Genomic DNA, 20,634 nt, shown 5'->3' with positions numbered 1-20,634 from the left:
GCCATTGATTATTATCCTATTCTAAATCTAAAAATAATGTGATCAAGTAATTTCCACATGCCTGAAACCATTGACATTGAAACTGCATTAACTGTGTCCCAGATTGGTCTTAACTGAACCTCTTATTTCTTAACAGCTTTTTCTTCCTAACTCAATATGATTATATTAACAATTTTGTTTATCAGTGTGAACAAAAACTTCTTAGAGTTCCTTCTTGTATTTGGTAGCAGAAATCCTTTGATGGGGCTGATATTTATTATCTAGCCTCACCTTGAAAGATTCCAGGGACAGGGTATCAACAGGATCACTGGGCAGCCTGTTTCACTGCCTCACCAGCATCACTGTAAAAGACTTTCTTTCCTTATACCTAACTTAAGTCTACCCTCTGAGTTTGAAAACATCTCCCTGTGTTCTGTCACCACAGATCCTGCTACACAGATCCTGCTAAAGTATCTGTTTCCATCTTTCCTGTAGCTCCCCTTGATGTTAAAATGCCACTATCAGGTCACCTCTTAGCCTTTTTTTGTCTGGGCTGAAGAGCCCCAGCTCTCTCAGCCTGTCAAAATCTCAAGTAATTCCACCACTGAGAACCAAGTATACTTTAACCTTTAATAACTGTTAAAAAAAAAAAAAGTATTTTATATTGTCTTGAACTAGTAACATCACACTTAAAGGACATTTTCCTGTTTCCTGCATCTTGCATACCCTTTTTTGGTCCTTCCAACTCAAAGCTCTTTCTGCTGTGGTTAAGTACCTTGCTCTCCTTTTTGTACCTGAAGGCACTGAAACACCAGTTGAAAAGTAAATGGCCAGTGGCAGAGCAGGAAGATGCTCCAGATCTTTTCTTTTTCCATTCTGGATGTTGCTCTTCACTCTTGTTTCACCAACTTACCAACCTCAAGGCATTAAAACAAAATTTACATGTAATATAGAACGCTATGTGTGAATGTTGCTTTAAAAAGTCACTTCACTTTTCTAGGCATCGACATCAATTGAACGTGATGTTTGTTGGAGGACCTAATGAAAGAAAGGATTATCATATTGAAGAAGGAGAGGAGGTAACCAGTAACTTGTATTCTGTTGTTTTAATTGACCTGTATGGTTAGAACACTGCTAACTTCCAAGCTATAAATAAGCAGTGCCAATCTTAGTGGTACAGTATTTATTAGATTTATTCAAACAATTAAGCAGCAGAATTGTTTTTACTGACCACCAAATCATTTTTCACGAGAACAACTCAATCATTTCACAGAAACCTTCATTCATTTTCTGACTGTTACAGCTGTGCTGTGTAGTCTGTAGTCATTAAATAACTACCATTCTGAAAGAGAAATTGCCACCTTGTCACTGTCTGACACCTGCCTGCTTTGCAAAGCCACAGTAGTCCCACCACCCCCTCTCAGCTGTGGACACAGCCCTGTCTGTTGAGGAACCTGGATATCCACGCAACTCTATGACACGGTTTTCATCAGCTGCATAGGGGCATCTATGGCCACACCTGGTGCGGCACCAGAAATTTGTTCGAGGTGAGAAGCAGGGCAGTGTGGTACCGAGTTGTGGTTGCTAGGCAGAATTTCACATCAGTCATGCATTTAACAAGAAAATTCCAGAGATACTTGCTGAAGAAAAAAAAAAAGTGTATTTGTCGACATGATTGTGTACTTGGGAAAGATTAACCACATTCTGTAGCCTGACTGCTCAGAAAGCACTGAAAAGAATATCTCATCTATAATAACATGCCATAACAGGAAGGTAAGTGTTGCAGGTTGGATTACAGAAAGTGGATTTTTTTTTTTTTAAGGTCAGTAACATCAAGATTTAGCAAAGCATAAAACCAAGTTAGTCATGGAAGAGAATGAGTCTAAATAATTTGTTGTCCTTCAACTTAGCCTGTCAGGTTTAATACAACTACTTTATTTTCTAGCTTTGAAAAATGTGAGAGTTATAGACTGAAAACAAAACAAAAAGAAGTTTATCTGGAATAACCATAAGATCTACAGCACTAAATATCAGAGAATCACTGAATGGTTTGAGTTGGAAGGGACCTTAAAGATCATCCAGTTCCAATCCTCCTGCTAGGGACAAGGTTATCTTCCAATAGAAGGTGTAATAAAGACAACAATTGTATTTTTTTCCTCTTAAATCTTTATGGTCTTGTCTCTCCCTGCATCTTTTAGTTTGTGCTGCTTTATCCTTTGTCCCTAATAAATTCCTATCTAGTTCCATTTTAAAAACTTGTATTACCTCCTCCTTTCCTTAAATCAAAACTCAGATGAATATCTGAGAACATCCTGAGTGGAAAGGGACCCACACTTATCACTGAATATGATTTCCAACAGACTTTCTTCTTAGCAAGAAATGCTGGAAAGGATTTCGGATCACCTTTGATAAGCTTAAATCTGTTCTATGACTTTTTAACACTATAAAAGTCTGCCACATCCATAGAGAAATGTTTACATTGATATGCATTACATATATATATTGTCACAGTATGTAAATCATCTATAAATTCAGTCACTGGAGGTGAATTGATATCTAACATTTACTTTTACATAGCAATTCTCCTACAATTACTTAGTGATCAAAAACGGAAGTGTAAAATTCCCATCATGGATCCAATTTGTACTCCCTAAGAGAACTCAGTACCAGACAACATGGGACCGTAATTTTTTTTATAGATGCAGTATGGTCAGATGCTGCATTTTACCACAGCATTTTAAATCAGACATTTGCAACTTTCTATGGTCCAGCTAATCCTTTAAACCCGTGTTCTGTACTAAAAACAAACAAAACAAACAAACACCTTTTTACTAGTGAGAGAGCATACTCCTGAATTTGACTTGGGATAAAGAAAAAGTTTCAAAACAGTGTTCAGCAGTAGTAATTATTTTGGCAGATAAAAGAGTAAAGAGATAATTTAAAAACCAAACTAGAGACAATGTACACAGGCCAAATCATGAATGCAAAAACCCAATCATCCTCTTGGCAAACATACCTGATGTTGTTCTACCAGTATTCTGGTGGCAAAAAAAGGTTTGACCTGGAAAGAAAAGTTAAATTTAGAATTGTTTATATCTGTTTAGACATGATTTTATGTCTGTTACCACACACAGCTTGTATCTCACGGCAGGCGTGCTAGTCAGCCTGTGGTTCACAGCAGGAAGCCACTGACACGCAGAGATGACTGGGAGCATCCTCCTCCCGAGCTGTTGTCTTCTGGCATCATTGGCATGCAGGTGTATCAGAAAAATCTGTTCTGATGGCTAATTGTGAGGGAGCCTGGACACTTCATTTGGAAACTATAGTCAAGTAGACTAAAACAGTGCCTGGTTTTGCAGTTTTCCTACTCTCAGCAAGCAGGGGTTCCCTCTATATGTACCTTTACAATTTGTTCATTCCTAGTTTTGGGTGCACTACTGATTTGCAGTCTGTCTGCATAAAAATGCCGTCTCATGCTCAGAATGTTGTTTTCCATTGGATAGATATTATAAATGCAAAATTAAGCTGCACCTTACAAGTGATAAACAACTGACATTCCTGGGCTTGAATTTTTACTATCATATTCACCCTCTTTCTTGTATGCAATTTTTTTTTAAGTTCCATCTTGCAGCCTTCTCCATCAGGACAGGAATAACAAAAAATGCATATATCTATTCAGACAGACTGGAAGCAAAACTGAATTGCTCTGGGAAATGCATCTTATGTTAATATATGGCAGAATGCTGTGAGAAAGCACATAGATAGATACACAGGAAAAATTTCCTTAGTATGCACTGAAAAGAAAGCATTTGTGTCATATAGCTAGTTTGATAAGTTTTTGTTTGAATCCTACATGAAGCACTGAAAGCTTCTGCAGTGGCCCTGACATCATGTATTTGTGGCACAGAGTTAAGGTGTTTACACAGCTCACAGAATTCACAGTGTATTTACTGTATTTTTGCTTACTTGCAAAGCCTGCTCAATTATTTTATCTCATTCATCTTATAGCTTCCTAGAATTAAGGTAGGTGAAAGCTGAAGGGAGCTGTTTGTTTCAGAGGAAGTTAATGACACACAACCTGTGACCATAGCAGAACTGTAGTAAAATCATTTTCAGATTTCATTTATAGCAGTATGTGGGCTGTTTTGGGGGAGGGTGAAATATTCTAAACACAAGATCACAAAAGTAGTTAGACTTCTCTTTACCTACTTCAGTCCACCATGTAAACAATGCGAATCTCAAATAACTGCTTTTAATTTAATTACAATTCATATTCTCTTCACATCTGATGTTGAGTCTAGAAAACTGTGCAGTTCCACACAGAGAAATTCAAATCAGCCTTTCATCTGCCACCTGCAACACATTTACATTGGCACAATATTGCACTTGATTTTAAAAGCCATGCTTCTCATTGTGCTGAATTTCACCTGATTTTTTTTTCCTCAGCAGCCAGGTTGTTTCCTACAGGTACAACCAGCTACATACTCATCCAGCCCCAAAGATCAGAGCTTTGGGATCACTCTTCTGAAGAGGATTCTCAGGATGGAAAGCTCCTTTTCACTCAGATTACCTGGACTAATTAATGCCTTCAGCTTCTTCTAGCACATTTAAATTCTCTGCTTGTGATACATTTCTCTGGCTCTGCAACATGACATAGCTGTATCTGTCAGAGCTATGCAACACAGCTCTCCATTTCCCAACCTGAGCTTTGTTTTCTTTTCCTCCCCCTCAGATACATGGCACAAGTAGGACAGCTCCAATTTCTGACAAATCTACTCGAATGAAGGCAGGCCCCTTCCCCTAGCTTTCACCGCTCTCTAGGCAGCACACTTTTGAGAAACTCTCCCATAGCAACTTCAGTTTCCCTCCAGATTGTATGGGGATAATGAATGCCAATGGGGAGGGGCTCTGACAGACAATCCTGTCAGTCAGCCCCCCCCCCCGCTATAAGGGCGGTGACTCTCCCCCACGGAATAACCCCAGACACACACCCATCACTCAGCAACAACTAAACCATCAGTGTGCTATTAACATTGTCAACTGAAACCAGGGCACACGCAGGGCTGAGTCAGTGATGGCAAATAATCGTATACATTTTTACACATTGGCTATATGCTGTGTTCTAAACGCTGAAGAATAAGCAGCTGTGCTTTCCCTTTCAACCTCTCTTACAAGAGATAAATATCCTCCACTTTACAACTACACCTTATCACTGTTTTTTGGCAGTACTCACATTTGGGAGTAATTGTCAAAGGTTAAGTACAGGGAGAGTAAAACTCCATTAAAAATGTCTGATGAGTCCCTTGGGAGCTCACAATGAATTGCTGTCACTGCCATCAAGCCAGACGGATGCAGTAGTTTCACAAAAACAGAGCCACATCCCACTAGTTTTATGTTTCAGTTCCTCTCTATTTTTAGTCTTTAAGAAAAATATTAAAGATCAGATGTTTTATTATTTAAATATTTACAGTATCACATTTTACAATGGCTGCTTCAAAAGTAGTGCCTTCTATTTTATTGCTTGCCCACAACTTCAGAAGCAGATGCTGGTGGTATGGCAGTAGAGGTTGGACTTTCCCACCAATATCCCATTATGTGTTGTTGCCATGTGACAGATGGCAGCAGAGGGAGTCTAACAAAATGGTGTCTGACATAGAAACACATATCAAGCAGATGTATGTCACTGCATTCCTTCGTGCAAAATAAATGGCATCTATTGATGTTCATCAACACTTGCTACACTGGTGCAGATTTTTGACTGCGGCACGCAGACTCTCATTCAGCTCTGGCAAAAATGCATAGCCCATGGTGGTAATTGTGTTGAAATAGTGTTTGTAGCTGAGAATTTTCTCTATCAAATAGTGTTACCATGCTCTTTGTACCTGGTGTAGTTTCCATGGGAAAAAAAATAGTAAGATTACTTTCAGAGCATCTCTTGAAAGAAAAACTTCCTTGCTACTTATATTTTAGAAAGCACAATTTATCTGGTGAAAACTCTTCAAATATTGTAAGAAACAAGGCTTCTAGTATTATAAAGCAGTCAGAATAATGATCATTTTGCATCAGAAAGACTGTGAATTGGAAGTAAGTTCACTGCATAAAATTGTAGGGGTGGAACTTGGCTAGTATTCATGTTTCACAGGTGACATGTAAATGAGAAGAAAAAGCAACACAGTTCTGCTGGTCTCATGCGTTTGCCTCCCTGACTTTTGGTGGCTGGAACACCTCATAATGTGCAAGGGAGAAAAAAATTGGTTTTCTCTGCTTGTATTGATCAGTTACTACTGAAGTCCAGAGAGCACCAAGTCTTTACTCCCACATCAGAATTTGCTCTTCAAATTGATTTAGTATTTAACAGTCTAACATGCAATATAAGCCAGAATATGCCAAGTCAGAGCCTAATCCCAGAAGTAACTGTATAACCTCAAGTTCCACTTTCAGACACGGTACTCCTAGCACACCAGAAACCACAGATAGCTACAGATGTTTATTAATAAACTCTCTGCCTCAGAAGCACTTTCAGAACTCTGGGCTACTATATGTAGGTAGAACTCGATGCCAACATTGGATATAAATCCACAAGCCATACACTCACTGCACAGCTGTACACAAAATAGACTTCTAGCTGGTCTATGAAAACCAGTCAGAAATAGTGTTCTTCCCCTATGACTTCCTTTGTTACTCTTCTAAGATGCATGCATCTGGATGAAAGAGCAATAGCCCCACCACTTTTGTATGGCAGGAGTGATACCATTCTTCTGAAGATAGCATTCACACTTTCTACTTGTCCAGTAGAATTACTTCCTACAAAGACACTCTCTTACTGAAATAAATATCCTATGTTGACATATCTCCACCCATTTTTGCCAGAAGTGCCTTCCAGTGGCTGCATAACTGGGGTGGAATACCTCTTTACAGACTTGACATTGATTCAGCAGTGGTCCTGCTGCCTTCCACTGAAGTTTATCACAACACTATCCAGACTGAAGCATGATCACACACACACACACACACACACACACAGGCGCTTCATTTCTTAGGTGTGGATTTTTTTTTTTTTTGGGGGGGGGGGGGAGGAAAGGGGGGAAAATACATCAGAAGAAGTTAAAATGCAAAGCTTGGTAAGCACTGAGGAAAAAGATTAAATAAAGTTCCAGCAAAATGACAGCATAATACCATATTGGCAAATTGTCCCATGAAATGGGCATGGACTGTAACTCACTGAGATGCTGAACAAGCTGACAGTTTCCTCAATAAAGTTCAGGGTGTAATGTAAGCAAATCAAGTAGGTTTGGTAATCACTACCTTGCAGAGTGACATCAGATAATTTACAGATGACTAAATCATTCTGCCACTTTTTCAGAAAAAGTTCAAAGAATAGACCATAATTTACAATGAAAGGTACTAGTTAAATTCAGACAGAAAAGCACTTCTTTTAACAATGGATAGCCCATCCTACTCCTCCTTTCCCACTACAAAACAGTTTTTAATTTGAAATTTAGCATTGCGTTGAGAATCTTCCCTTCTGACTATGACGTTCTACTATTGAGCTGAATGGTCCCTTTCCTCTCCCTAGTCTTCTGTTACACAAGAGATGTTCATCCATCACAAGCAGCACAAAACTCTCCTTTCCACCATAAGCATTTCCTTCAAGGCATCAAGGTGTAGCTCTTAGTGGCTATAGGGAAGATACCACTCCAAAACTCATCATTTCAAAAAGATTCTTTCAACTTCTGTATTGTAAGAGCCATATTAGCAAGGGCCTGTGTGATAATCATCGGGATCTTATGTTTAAATAAGACGAGCCTATACAAAATAGGAGAGATCATTTCTCTGTTCCAGTCCCTTTATGTTGCACAATGAGCAGTTCCAGGCTTGACTGACATGCTCAGTAGTGAAGGCTACTGTCACATTAACACAACCATTCAGTAGCACACAGGAAAACTGAAGAGAACATGGGGAAATGGAGTGCAAGGAGGATAAGTAGCCTGGTATTGTGACCACCTCAATGAGAGTTATAATTTAGTCATGGTTATCTCCCTGGTACAAGGTGAGCTCATGTAAGAGCTTTCAGCATCAACTTTTTTCCAGTATATATTCAGTCCTCTCTGCTGTTTCATTCCCTTTCCAGTGTATTTATTCTTACATTTATAAAGGCGTTCCTTAGATCCTCAGACAAATACATCAATCAGTATATCAAAATTCCCAGAAATAACCCTGATTTAAAAACTTGATTAATCTTTTCTACTGTTGGAAAAGGTTCTGATGATGTTTTTTATTATATTTGGGTGATTTCTTCTGTCTTCGGTTAATAAGCTCTTTATTTCCATTTTTTGCTAAAATTGTGGTTAATGACTATAAATAAAAAAAAATTCCATTGTAGTTAAACTTTGAGACATCAGGCAATTTCAACAATTACATAAATTGACCTGTTCAGTTTCTAGCTATGGCAGAGAGAATATGAGAAGTATATACAAGCTTCCCAGAGAGTGGCAGAACAAGAAAAGTCGATTTTTGGATTATTGTTGTCCATTATTACACAACATGAATAAAAATGTGCCCACTTTTCCAGGTCAATGAGAGACCTGCTTGCAGATTGTAGAACAGCTCTGCCATGAAACATGGGCCCAGATCTGGGCACCTCAAAGCCCCAAAGCTACTGCAAAAACTGAACTATGGAAAGGTCACTGAAGACAGAATTACAGGTTCAGTTGTCCTGTCCTTACGTAAGCTTAGGACATACTCCTTTTACATACAGAGTAGACAGAGGAGCACACTGAGGAGCAGCTGTTTCAGGGCTTCAAATTATCCACAGAACGAAGGCAGAACAGCTTCTAAATGAGCAATTATCCCTGCATGAGAAAACTCTTAAAAAATAAACAACACACCTCAGACAAATGAGCATGCATATTTTGAGATATGGAAAAATTGGAAAAAGTGGCATTTGACTGAATTTAACAGTGAAGACCCTGATGCATCTTTATGGAAGTGCAATGCATATGTGCAGATAATGAAATAATACACCACATGAGATTTTAAACATTGAAGGATAGAAGTTACATATCGGTAGAAAGATTATTCACAAACAGGCTGAATTTGTACATATATCCTTTATATATGATATTTTGGCACAAATGACCTAAAGTTACTTTCCTATTCCTTCAGCTTTTTTACCAAGTGAAAGGAGACATGTGTTTGAAGATAATTGAAAACAGGAAGCATAAGGACATTGTCATCCGAGAAGGAGAGGTAAAACATGATTGTTTTTCTATTATTGTTGTACATAGCTGTGTTAATATTTCATGAAGTATTTCAAGATCAGTTTATCACTGCTGCATAAGAGATGGAATCAGGATAAAAAATGCAAGCAATAAAAGCTTGGATGCAGTATAGGAAATGTCACATAATTAACAGTAAACTATAATACTCTATGCAACATTTTACAATTTCAATAACAGATAATATCTAACTGCTAGCTTTCACAACCATCATAATATCAGAACAGTTCTAAAAGAACAGTTTATGGATAAAACATACCCAACTGTATTAAGATGATTTTCCATATGGTAGCAGACTTGCTACAGCACATAGTTGAATGCTATTAAAGAGATTGCTATTAAAGAGATTGTTACTAGATGTTTTTCTTGACGTTACTACTCAAGATGTTTTGCTGCTGCTACTCATTACTGTCCAAAGCTTGAACAGCATTTAGCTTTTGAAAGGATTAAATATTAGATCTTGTGGGGCCACTCTTTAGAGAAAAAGAATCGTAACAGACCCAACATTATAACGTCACTAAAAAGAAGTATTACAGCCTTTTCAACAAAGAAACAGGATGTAAGCTTTCAAACCTATAGATGAGGAGACTTAATTAACTCCACTCTTGGGAACTACAACCACCTCGGCATGTGCCAGAAGTATTACAAGAAGTACACTATGTCCTTAGTGGGATGGCTGACACCAGTCCTGGTGAAGTACTGTCGTTAACCCTGCCTTGCAGACAGAAATTGAAGCTATTTATCCAAACTCAGCTAAGGAATCTGTAGTGCTTAAGAACAGCACAGCCTCACCACCTTCTTACATAGTTACATAGCTGCTAGAAAGACTTGTTTTTAAACTTCAGTAATAGGTTTCCCCCATGCAAGCATTACCTATTCCTTTTCTGTCACTTGCGTGACTAAGTAGTTCCTTCTATTTGTTAATTATTTCTGGAGAACACCACTAATTTTGCAGTCATGTCTCGCTATGTTGTGGGGACACAAGTCTTGAGCTGACAACTAACCATCTTTTTTATTTCTATTTCTGCTACCGAGAAACTGCAGTAAATTTATAGATCTCAGATAGAGTAACTGGTTAGACTTTTGTTTTAATTGTGTCTTGCAATGATGATCAAACCAGGAAGGACAGCACCATAATGCAATAAAGGCAACGCTGACTGCTGAAATCAATGGTCATCATTCACTGAGAAAGCAAGAAGCAGCACCTCCTTGACTACTGACTCTGAATTAAATACAGCTACAAAGGAACTGCATAGGAACACAGGAACAGGACAGTAGGGCATAGTACAACAAAGTACTTAGCAGGTTAGTTGCAGAGGAAGGACTACAAAAGAAACAAAGACCTCCTAACATCAATGCTTTCCTACTTCTTTGTCTGAACAGATGTTTCTCCTACCTGCCAGGATACCTCATTCTCCTCAAAGATATGCAGACACTGTAGGTCTCGTAATTGAGAGACAAAGACAAAAGACAGAAATGGATGGACTCAGGTTAAGTATAACTGTGGGCTAATATGTTAGGATTCATAATATGCAATTAATTTATCATGTCAATACAAATTATCAAGAAGGTGCATGTCAATATTAACAGATTTATCTTGGCAGTTTTATACTACTGTCCAGTAATTTATGTACACGTATCTATAGAGATCTCCCATAGTATTTGGCTTAGTCAAGCAAAGAACAGATTATATGTCCTTACGATATATGCTATGATTATAGCTATCAAAATAAATATTGCTTACTGCTGTCATCTGAAGTAGTGAAGTCTGAGTTTCACAACAATACAAATCAGAAAAGATGTTTCTATCAGTTCTGGCAAGTTGATCATTAATTCCTTCTTAAGCACTGAAAGCAAGAAGATGAAGAGTTTTTCTGGCAAGCATGCAGGGAGCTAGAAACAAAAGTCAACATTCATAACACTAAAACCTCTACATGGTAAATGCATCTGCCTAGATTTTTACTGCTGTAGAACAATGTCTTCAAGTAAATGAGAGTTTTATTTTTTATCCTAGTGAGAGCAGGGGTGAGCGTTGTACTGCAATCTTATAGATTTCATAAGGCTAGGAGGGCAAGTCATGGCAGAAAGAGTTGGCTTGATATTAAATGGATACTGACCAAAGTGAAATTAGTTACTCATGTAATTTAGAAAGATTAACAACTTCAGCAATATCTGTAACGTACTGTTTCTGTCCTTTTGCCTACAGTTTTGATGGTTACATGAGCCATATCATAGCAGGGTGACTGTGAATATGCAAGCTAGAAATATTTTATTCAAGGAAATATAAAGAAATAGGAAACTAAGAAATAGGCTGTTCAGAAAGTCACTAGAATGGATTCCAAGCTGAAGACCAATACAGCTAACTTGAAACAGCATTCATCTATGCACTTTTTTCATTGTTTAATTCTCATAGCAGGTCTATTAATAATGCCAATATTCAGAATTCAAACAGGTTCTGTGAGCTGAAAACAACTGCCTATATGTAACGTCAAAAAAATTAGTGAATTTTAGTCACTAACCCAGGGACATATAGGATCTACTCACAATCACTTGTAATACATGACTGTACTGAAAAATCCCTGTCCTGTAGTCATATTTTTAATTTGCAGGTAAATTCTGTACATGTTGTTTCATAGAGTACAACTATCTTGTCTAATTGATCTCAGCACAATTGTTAAGACAAAATAATGCAAGTAAAACATTAAGTTCCTTTTCAGAAGCGTGAACTAAATATCTCCCAAATTTATGCAGCTGGAAGCCATATCAATTTTCGCAAACAAGTCTGTAAACCACCTTGTGTTCTTATCAGTCCATGCACAAACAATAAGCAAGTAGACTCCTAGAATGTTTATCAAATACCTTAATGGAAGCAGTTACCAGGAACTGTATTCAGTGACAGTTATTTTTGTAGTAACTTCACCCAAAGCAAGAGCTATTGGCCTTAAAGCGTTATGGCACAATTAAGTTTCTAGGATTAAATCTGGAAAGTCTGTGAAAAGAACTTGGTGAATTATCTATGGTTGATCAGCAAAACTACTAGGCCCTCAACACGAGTTTAAGTACCTCACCAGTCTGCTAATCAGAGAAGCGTAAATGTTCCCAACATAATTACACGTCAAAACAAAGTACGCCAAGCTTGAGAATAACATACACTAAGTAGCTGTTTTCTTGAAAGGACTCAAACTACGTGATCTGTTAGTTAATAAAAAACAATTGACTAATGGTTTTACTTTGTCAGATACTATGTGGGAACATCAACTAACGTCCTCTTTGAAAGATGGTTTCACTGTGAAGATCTTGGCACTCAACTTGCACCAATAATTCAAGAGTAAGCTTGTTAATTTCTTTTTTTAAATTAAAACTTTTAAAATTTAAAAGAACATTTGAAATGATCTAGTAGACCTCTATTAGCCTATTATCTATATTCTTCCATTTCTACTTACACTACATTTTACATAGGTATTGTTGCTTTACAAGTTTTAATCACGTCTTGTATACCCTGAACTGATTGAATCAGATTTAAAAACAATTCCCCACAACTTTTTGAATGAGTAAGAGTAGATTTCTGCTAAATATGAGCAGAACTGAATGAAAATCTAGTTTTAGTTAAATGAAGTAAAACTAAAAAACTGTCTCTGGGTTTGTTTCAACTCAATGCTTTCTTTGGTTTAAATATTTTTAGTCCATATTATACATGGATTATCAAGACTGTGGCAAATTTGTCAAGTATGGTAAAAAGCAGCTGCTTTCTGTGAAATACACAAATATTGTTAACATTTACTAATGATGAACTATCCAAATAAAATTGTACAAGGAACAAGCAAATAAAATCAGCATAGTAGGAAATTAAGTGACGTGAATTTTTTGAGGACTTTCAGTCTAACCCTCTGGTAATAAATCTTGTATAACCCCATTGAATATGTGTGATAATAGATAAGGACCTGGCATAGCCCTTCTCAGTATTACTGCTTAATCTCTATTAATACACAGACACAAGATAACTTTTTACTGATGAATGTTTTTCATTTTAGGTTTTTCAATTCCAGGCAATATAAAACAGGAAAACCAAATCCAGGTAATACAATAAATGTCTTCAGAAATTAATTTGTATCTGATTGAACAACGATTGTCCACATATGACTGTGACCATATGACAAATGACCAAGTTCATTTTTCCACAAGATTTGTAAAAGAAAATCATTTTGAGAAGTAATTTCTTTTATTACTCTATTCACGTGTGAGGATTTTATTTATGATTGCCAAAAGCATCTTGGCTGTTCATGTGAAGACATCAGGTAACTATACAGTGCAAAAATCTCATTATCTTTAACTTCCTTTCATGCCAGGAAAAATTTGTTCCCAACTATGGAGAATGAGGTTTTAGTGAGTTGAACCTACATACTGCATATTTCTAATCCTTCATCTATATGCTTTAGAAAGAACAACACCTAGGCAAAGGCACATACTTTTAATTCATGTAGGTACACTGCTGTGATATCCAGCTACACTAATCTTACAGCCACAGGACAGCTAACTTAAATTGCACAGCGTATCATAAGTTAAAGATATATTTTAATTCCCTTCTCTAGAAAGCTTTTTTAAAAAAAATCATTTGCCTGTAGTCTCCATATCCATATTTTCAAGTGTCTTAAACAGAATAGTTTTTATGAATTCCTCTGGTAGAGACAAAAGCTTTATATCCATATTTCTGCATTTCTTAGATTGATAGTGGCTATACAGATATCCAGTCTTAGTCCGTATTGTAACAAGGTTCTTATTCAAATACTAAATTGGGTAAAGATTTCTGAATAACATCACCTTTCTTAAATGTAGTTGCCCGTGTTGCTCCCTCCCCCTCAAATGAGAAGTTAATAGAAGATCCCTATAATGGTTTAGCAACCCTGCAAGCCTCTGCATTTTGAAAGTGTTAAGACAGACAGAAATTGCCTCAAAAACCACAGCTGCACCTTAAATGTTGTGTCTCTGACTATGAAAACACTGTGCTTCACAAGCAAAACCTTCTAGTTTCCTAAGCCTTGCTTATCCATATATGCAACCTCAAAATGTATTTAGTTTAGTTTGAGCTCTTGCAATTTCTCAGAAGGTTACCATCACACCTGCCTGAAATAGTCCTAACTATACGTGAAGCACTATATTAGCACATGCAGATGGCCTGTATAACATGCTTTGCAAACCAAGCACACAACAAGCAATTCCCATATATTTATCTCCTGCTGAGTTGCTTTTTGAGTGGTGGGTTGTTTTATTTTTGAGAGCTACTGTCTCACACTATGCTTTCACAATGACTAGCATAGGAAGTATAATTTCAGATGAAACCTCTAGATGCTGCTGTAATAAAAAGAATATTCTCTCACACATACTATCCATGTTCAATACATAGATTTCCAATAAGTGTCCCTCACAAACATGAATGAAGTGCTTACATCAGAAGCAAGAGATCTGTATGGAAACAGAGAAAAAGAATCAGATTTATTTCATCAGTCTTTTTGCAGAGGATGAGTGAAAGAATAGTCCTGACAATCAGAAGTTACAGTATCTTCAATACCTTTGTAAAACAAAAAGTTCTCAAAAGTTATTGATTAATCCAGTAAATAAGTTTTTCCTTGTAAGCTGTTCAAAAAGCATTACACAAGCCAAAAGGCATGAGAAACTTCAATTAAAGCCTAAAAAAGAAAAGCTTATTCAAGACACAAAGCGAACAAACGTTTCTATTTTGCTTAGAACTCTACACATTTTTCCTCTGAATGTCTTCTCCCCTTACATTAACTTTTAAGACAGTAAACATTTGAAACATTTCCATCTTAGCTCTCGCTACAAGCAAAAGGCAGTCAACAAACTTGCATGGCTGGACTTCTGCCTTGGTAATTTCCCAGTTTTCTCAATCTTAAGTTTTTATGGACAATAAGAAGCTGAAAGCCTTAGCAGTGTCATGTGCATGGAGGATTAAAAAAAAAAAAGCAGGGCAAATTTCTCAGTTATACAGCAGTGACAGGGAAATAATGCTTTGAACCTATTCCCTCAGCAGCTTCCCCTATTACCTTTAAGAAGCAGAATTAGTTTTAATAAGATTAAAATTGGTCTATGCAAAGGGCTGTATTTCAGACTCTCAGTTTCTCTTCAGCAAACCTAGAATCCCTTCAGTTTTAACCTAAGAGTACTTCAGATAGCACTTTAATTTATATGTAAGTCAGAAATATTGCCTCCTCTCTTCAGGGAGAAACAGAAGAAAAACATCTTCAAAGAAAGCCTTGATTGCAGCTCACTCATACAGGAAAGCTATAAATGGAATCAAACACCAATTGCCTTTTTCTTTTAAAATGTAAAACCAACAGAAAAACCACCACACGTAAGTTCAGACTTCTTGATTTATTTATGCTTTCTGGCTTGGCCAATTTTAGGGCAAAGTCCCCTTCCAAGCAGAGTACTCAATTTATGAAGAGAAATAGCTATTAAAAGTGTCCTGGTTTTATATGAGTACATTCAAGTGAAATATAATCCATAGGAAACATACTTTGCATGCAGCCCTTACTTGAGGCACCTTTCCTGGAAAGGTTTTGTACCTAATTATTAGCCTGTTCTGTTAAGTTTTCTCAAGACTTATTACAAACTGTTATCTCCTTCCTAAGGATGAACACATTTAATACCTAGGCTAAACGTGGATCAAAAAAGGAAATTTTTGATTCTCTTCCCTCACCTTTTAAATACTTCCCTCATATCTATAGTGCTGCTTGTCTTTCTGTTTAAACACACGTATTAAAAGAAGCAGCATACGAGCATTTAGATAGTAGAAAGTATTCCCCTTGGCAATGTACTTAGCAAACAGCTAGCAGCAGGTCTGCAGGACAGAACAGTATTTCAAGCTGACTAAAAATAGTCAAGCATCTTGAAATGTCTGGACCCACCATAACTGCACAGAAAACTGTAAGAAACTCCCCAGCCAAATTCTTCTCTCTCCTGAAGGTCACCTATGTGGAAGAAGAAACTAGAATCATCTAATATATACCTACAGTCCAGCAGAACCATGGAGTCTCTCACTGGCTTCATCCATTTCCCTTCAACTATGCTCCATACCACACAGATATGGACCACCACAAGGAACATACAGCCAATAGAGGAGATTAAAAATTCAGATGAACCAGATAGGCCATAACTGGCCTACGTTAGCAATATTTAATACACCAATATAGTAGGATTTCAATGTCCAGGGTACACTGGCCAAACTCTTTAATCCCAAACCTAAATGTATCATCCAAAAGCAAGGAGTCCTGCAAGTTCCTTGGAGCCAGGAGTTGATTTGGGACCCAGAACTACTAATGACAGCACTCACCAAATCAAAACCCATGATCTCCAGGGAGAGTGCTTCTGAGCTGAGCCTCATCAAGGATAGGCAGAACAAACTGCAATCTCTGAGAGTTCTCCTTATGCTTCACCATAGGAAGCAAGACACTGCTGACCTTTAAGAGCATAATGTATATAATAAACCTGCCACAAAAATGGGAAGAAATGCCATATAAAATTGTTTCCCTTCTGTTCAGGCTTCAGGAAAAAATCTAATATTTTAAAAAGCTCTAAAGCTCAGAGCAGTTTCACAGCAGTTACATCTTCTCTAATAAGGTTGCTACCTTTTTCCTCACATTGTTAAACGTTCCCCAGACAGCAGCATCCGAAACAGACAACTCACAGTGTCAGTCTGACATTTTCACTAGTGTTTCTTAGGCTATTTAGTAATAATAGCTCACACATGCTGTACTCATCCCACAAACATAGTGATGGGATATGGCACTTCCTCTATTATAGAAGGAGACAATTAATGAGATACCCACAGCCACATAAAAGGCACATTTAGAAACAAAAGTTAAGCTTCCTGATTTTAGGATTGTACTTTGAACCCTGATCAGTATTTCTTACTACAGCCTGGCATTCTTAGTTACAGTAACCTAGCTATATCATGACAAGCCTTTAAACAGAAAAATAAATTCAATCTTTGTTGTTCTCATTTACACCCTGCCTTCTGGCTAACAACAATATTTCCTTTTGGAGGGGCAGTATTTCTTTACTACAATAATGCTGTTCAAAGCTTTCCATATGAAGCTTCTGATTTGATTAGGAACAAAAGAAGCATTTATTTTCTAGCACAGATTTAATGACATGAAGAAAACTGTGCCTCCAAATAATTACATGGACAAGTCATAAATTATCAGTCATGGCAATTCTCAGGGCATGCTACACAAATAAATACAGTTACACAGGGAAAGGAATGATTACACCCTGTGAATGCTGCATTTTCAATGGAATGTTTCTACATCTATTCTTGACAACAGTGAAATGAACCAACTAACTCCAAAGTGATCAGTCACTGTTGGTCCTTTAGCTCTGGATTTTCATATGGAATAAGTTAACTACCTTGTGAGGGTTTTTTTTTTTTTTGTTTTTTGTTTTTTTCCCTTCTCCCTCAAATCCAGGTGCCTAAAATCATGTCCTTCAGTCTACAAGTTTTAGATTATTTGATGCAGAGGTATCAAACTCTTATTAGCCTCATTGACGTTTCCATTAACACTGAGAACTTTACTCCAGAAATTAGGTAGGCACATGCAGGGAAAAACATCTCAAGGTATATATTATTGCCAACGTTGGCAATTTAACATGAAAACTGTGAAATAGTCACATCAGAGCTATTTGTTATTATATAGCATTGTTTGAGAGATAGAAGGAATAATTATGAAGTGGATAGAAATAAATGAACATATTATTCTACCAACACCTTATCCTTGCCTGGACCATTTTATACCTGGTTAAAGGATAAGGCTCTAAGTACCCTCCTTTGAATAAAGGTGTTTACCTTTTCTACAGAAGCTGACACAATTGCAAAGGAACTTCTTCGTGTCTCTGTTTAGAGATAAAACTACAGCACACAGAGATGGGCAACATGCGATACTCAAGATGGAGGAGCTTTCACAGTTATCAAGAACAGTCCATTCAGTAAACATGATGCAGTTTTCAGCTTAACGTAACATAAATTTATGTGATGGCAAGTATAGCAGCTTTAAACCAGTTTTAGATTACCCAAGAAAAGTAGAATTCATAATCTAGTACATAAGAAGTACTCACTTACCCCTTTTCAAAGATTAAGGGCTTACCAAACACTCCAAAGAAGACAATCTCCAAGCAGAGATGCTTCTCTCACAGCAGCCAGCCCTTAAAAAAGGTTAGGAAATGGTGGAACCTGGCTCCATGCCTTCTGGTCATGCAGGTGAATTGCTTCCACCTGTGCTCCCAGGGCTGTCTGCACCCTATCACCAGGTGTCGAGTCACCGATTCAAGCTGTGACCTAGCAGTTTCCATATACATAATAGCATCACATTCAAATTTAAAGCTGAAAAGACTGGTAAAACCCATAAACAATATTGCTGTAGATATTTATTTGATAATAATGAAGTCCAAAAATGAACTAACTATGGAAATATTTAAATGGATCTCTTGAACAGTACATTTGGAATATATTAGATATGGTTTTCCACTCAGTGGTTCGTCATTTTGAGATGAATATGAAGAGCTTTCAGCTGACTAGCACACTGACTTCCCACATTTTGTTAGCATAATTTTCACCTTTACCATCACTGAGGTCTATTTGTCTCACAGTACTAATAGAACATAAGAACTCTGGAAATAAGCCAACTCACATTTCCTGTTATTGAAAAATGATGTACAAGACTAAGCAAAACCATATACATGCAAAAATATCTAAATATAGGACACGAAGCTGATAAGAAACACTCAGTTACTTTGAAAGCACCAGGCATCAACTCTGGTATATGCAAGATTGCAAAATACTGTGCCATCCTCACTGTAGCTCTTTAGCTCAAGTTCACAAGCATTACAGCACCTGCTGCTTTCCACTTTGTGAAAGGATATATGTCAGTGTTAGATGAGGACCCAGTCAAATGGACCATTAACAACGTCAGATGTATCGTGCCATGTTCATTGTCACAGCACTCTCCTATCAGTCCTGCAATAACCTGTGATAGAACCATTACACTGGGTCATGTTGAACATTCACTTCATCCAGACTCCATTTTCAGTGGCCATTACACTATCACCAGTTAACTTCAGAATTAGGAATAAGCTCTTAACTCTTCACTACGTCCCACTGACAAGAAAGTATCAGAAGACTGATCATCAGCTCTTTAGGGCAGTAATTTAATTTTTAAAAGTATTCACACTCGCTTGGAATTAAATTGTACTTGTGATTCATGGGCACTTTGTAAAAATAATTAAAAAAAAGGACAGTGCACCATAATAAGCATAGAATGTGTTATACATGCTCAAGGCAAAGTGTAAATTACTTTCCTGTAGTTCTGTACAATGAGATGTCCTGTTGAACAGGACAGCTGGAGCTAGAGATCCCAAGAATTAGGAAAACTAGCACAACTAGTCTCACTGAGAGTGAAAAGTTAAGATACTGGCTAATAAGTTTATAATTGCTTCTTATCATTAGATTTCCATTGCTTCTTGCTTAGTTCACAAAGGAATGTTTTGGCTTTTTTACCCCAAATTCCTTGCAACTGATTGGGGCATTTATAGTTCTGCTTCCATTAAACATCACAGTGCCCACTCTAGAGATTCAGCCTGTTGCTGTACACTCTCCAGCAAATGAAGCTGGAACTGACTTCTTTGCACGATGCTGGAATTCTTGGTCTGTGGAGAAGATGCATCCAGTGATGCTGAGCAGGATTCTTACAGTCTACTGGAACTTATATATGTGTGTAAACATATGCATACGTATATATAGCATCCCATCATCTAAGAGATTAACAAATGTGTTTATATATACAGATCTATATCTACCTGTCTGTTTATAAGTATATGAAAATAATATATTAATGTTTGTGTATATATATATATATATTACTAAATACTATATGTGTATGTACTTTATTAAAACCCTACCAATGTATTGTATTCAAAAAGGCTTTTCTGTACTCAATTTTTTATTCTAACAGTAAAGTCTCTGCTATCTTCATACTGATTTAGAAAATTGACTTACTAATAATGAAAGAAAATATTTTAATATCTATTTGAATATTCATTGCTCTGAATACCTTTTGATTAAGCATCTTTACTTTTTTATTCTTGTGTATAAATATGTTTTGTGATTATGTTTCTTTACTTTTTTTTTTTTTTATTTTCATCTGTGTGTGAATCTGAATCATAACGGTATTGTAGACATTTATATTGTATCTATCTCTAACCAAAAAAACTACTTTGCAATACAGTTACCCTTGAGTGTATCCATAATTTAAGGACAAAGTGTAGTGTTTCTAATTATCTCCAAAGGAAAACTGACGAGCCTGTGAAA

General features: G+C 36.9%; 1 protein-coding gene across 2 annotated transcripts in view; it reads left to right on the top strand.

The window, feature by feature from the left end:
- The window catches only part of HAAO (3-hydroxyanthranilate 3,4-dioxygenase), a 28,776-nt gene that overhangs the window by 2,007 nt on the left and 6,135 nt on the right, over positions 1-20,634 (top strand). Inside the window, exons 2-6 of one of the 2 annotated variants that reach the window (XM_065753244.1) lie at positions 980-1,058; positions 9,145-9,228; positions 10,641-10,747; positions 12,496-12,585; positions 13,289-13,332. In XM_065753244.1, the coding sequence (XP_065609316.1) occupies positions 980-1,058; positions 9,145-9,228; positions 10,641-10,747; positions 12,496-12,585; positions 13,289-13,332 (404 nt within the window). The remainder of the gene's footprint in view (positions 1-979; positions 1,059-9,144; positions 9,229-10,640; positions 10,748-12,495; positions 12,586-13,288; positions 13,333-20,634) is intronic. The other variant, XM_065753327.1, reaches the window with a different exon arrangement.

Source organism: Cyrtonyx montezumae, unplaced genomic scaffold (assembly GCF_038088225.1).
Source record: "Cyrtonyx montezumae isolate F1298 unplaced genomic scaffold, pur_monq_1.0 scaffold_0, whole genome shotgun sequence".
In the NCBI taxonomy this organism is placed as follows: Eukaryota; Metazoa; Chordata; class Aves; order Galliformes; family Odontophoridae; genus Cyrtonyx; species Cyrtonyx montezumae.
Note: the sequence above shows the minus strand (reverse complement) of the source record. Positions and strands in the feature narration are given on the sequence as shown.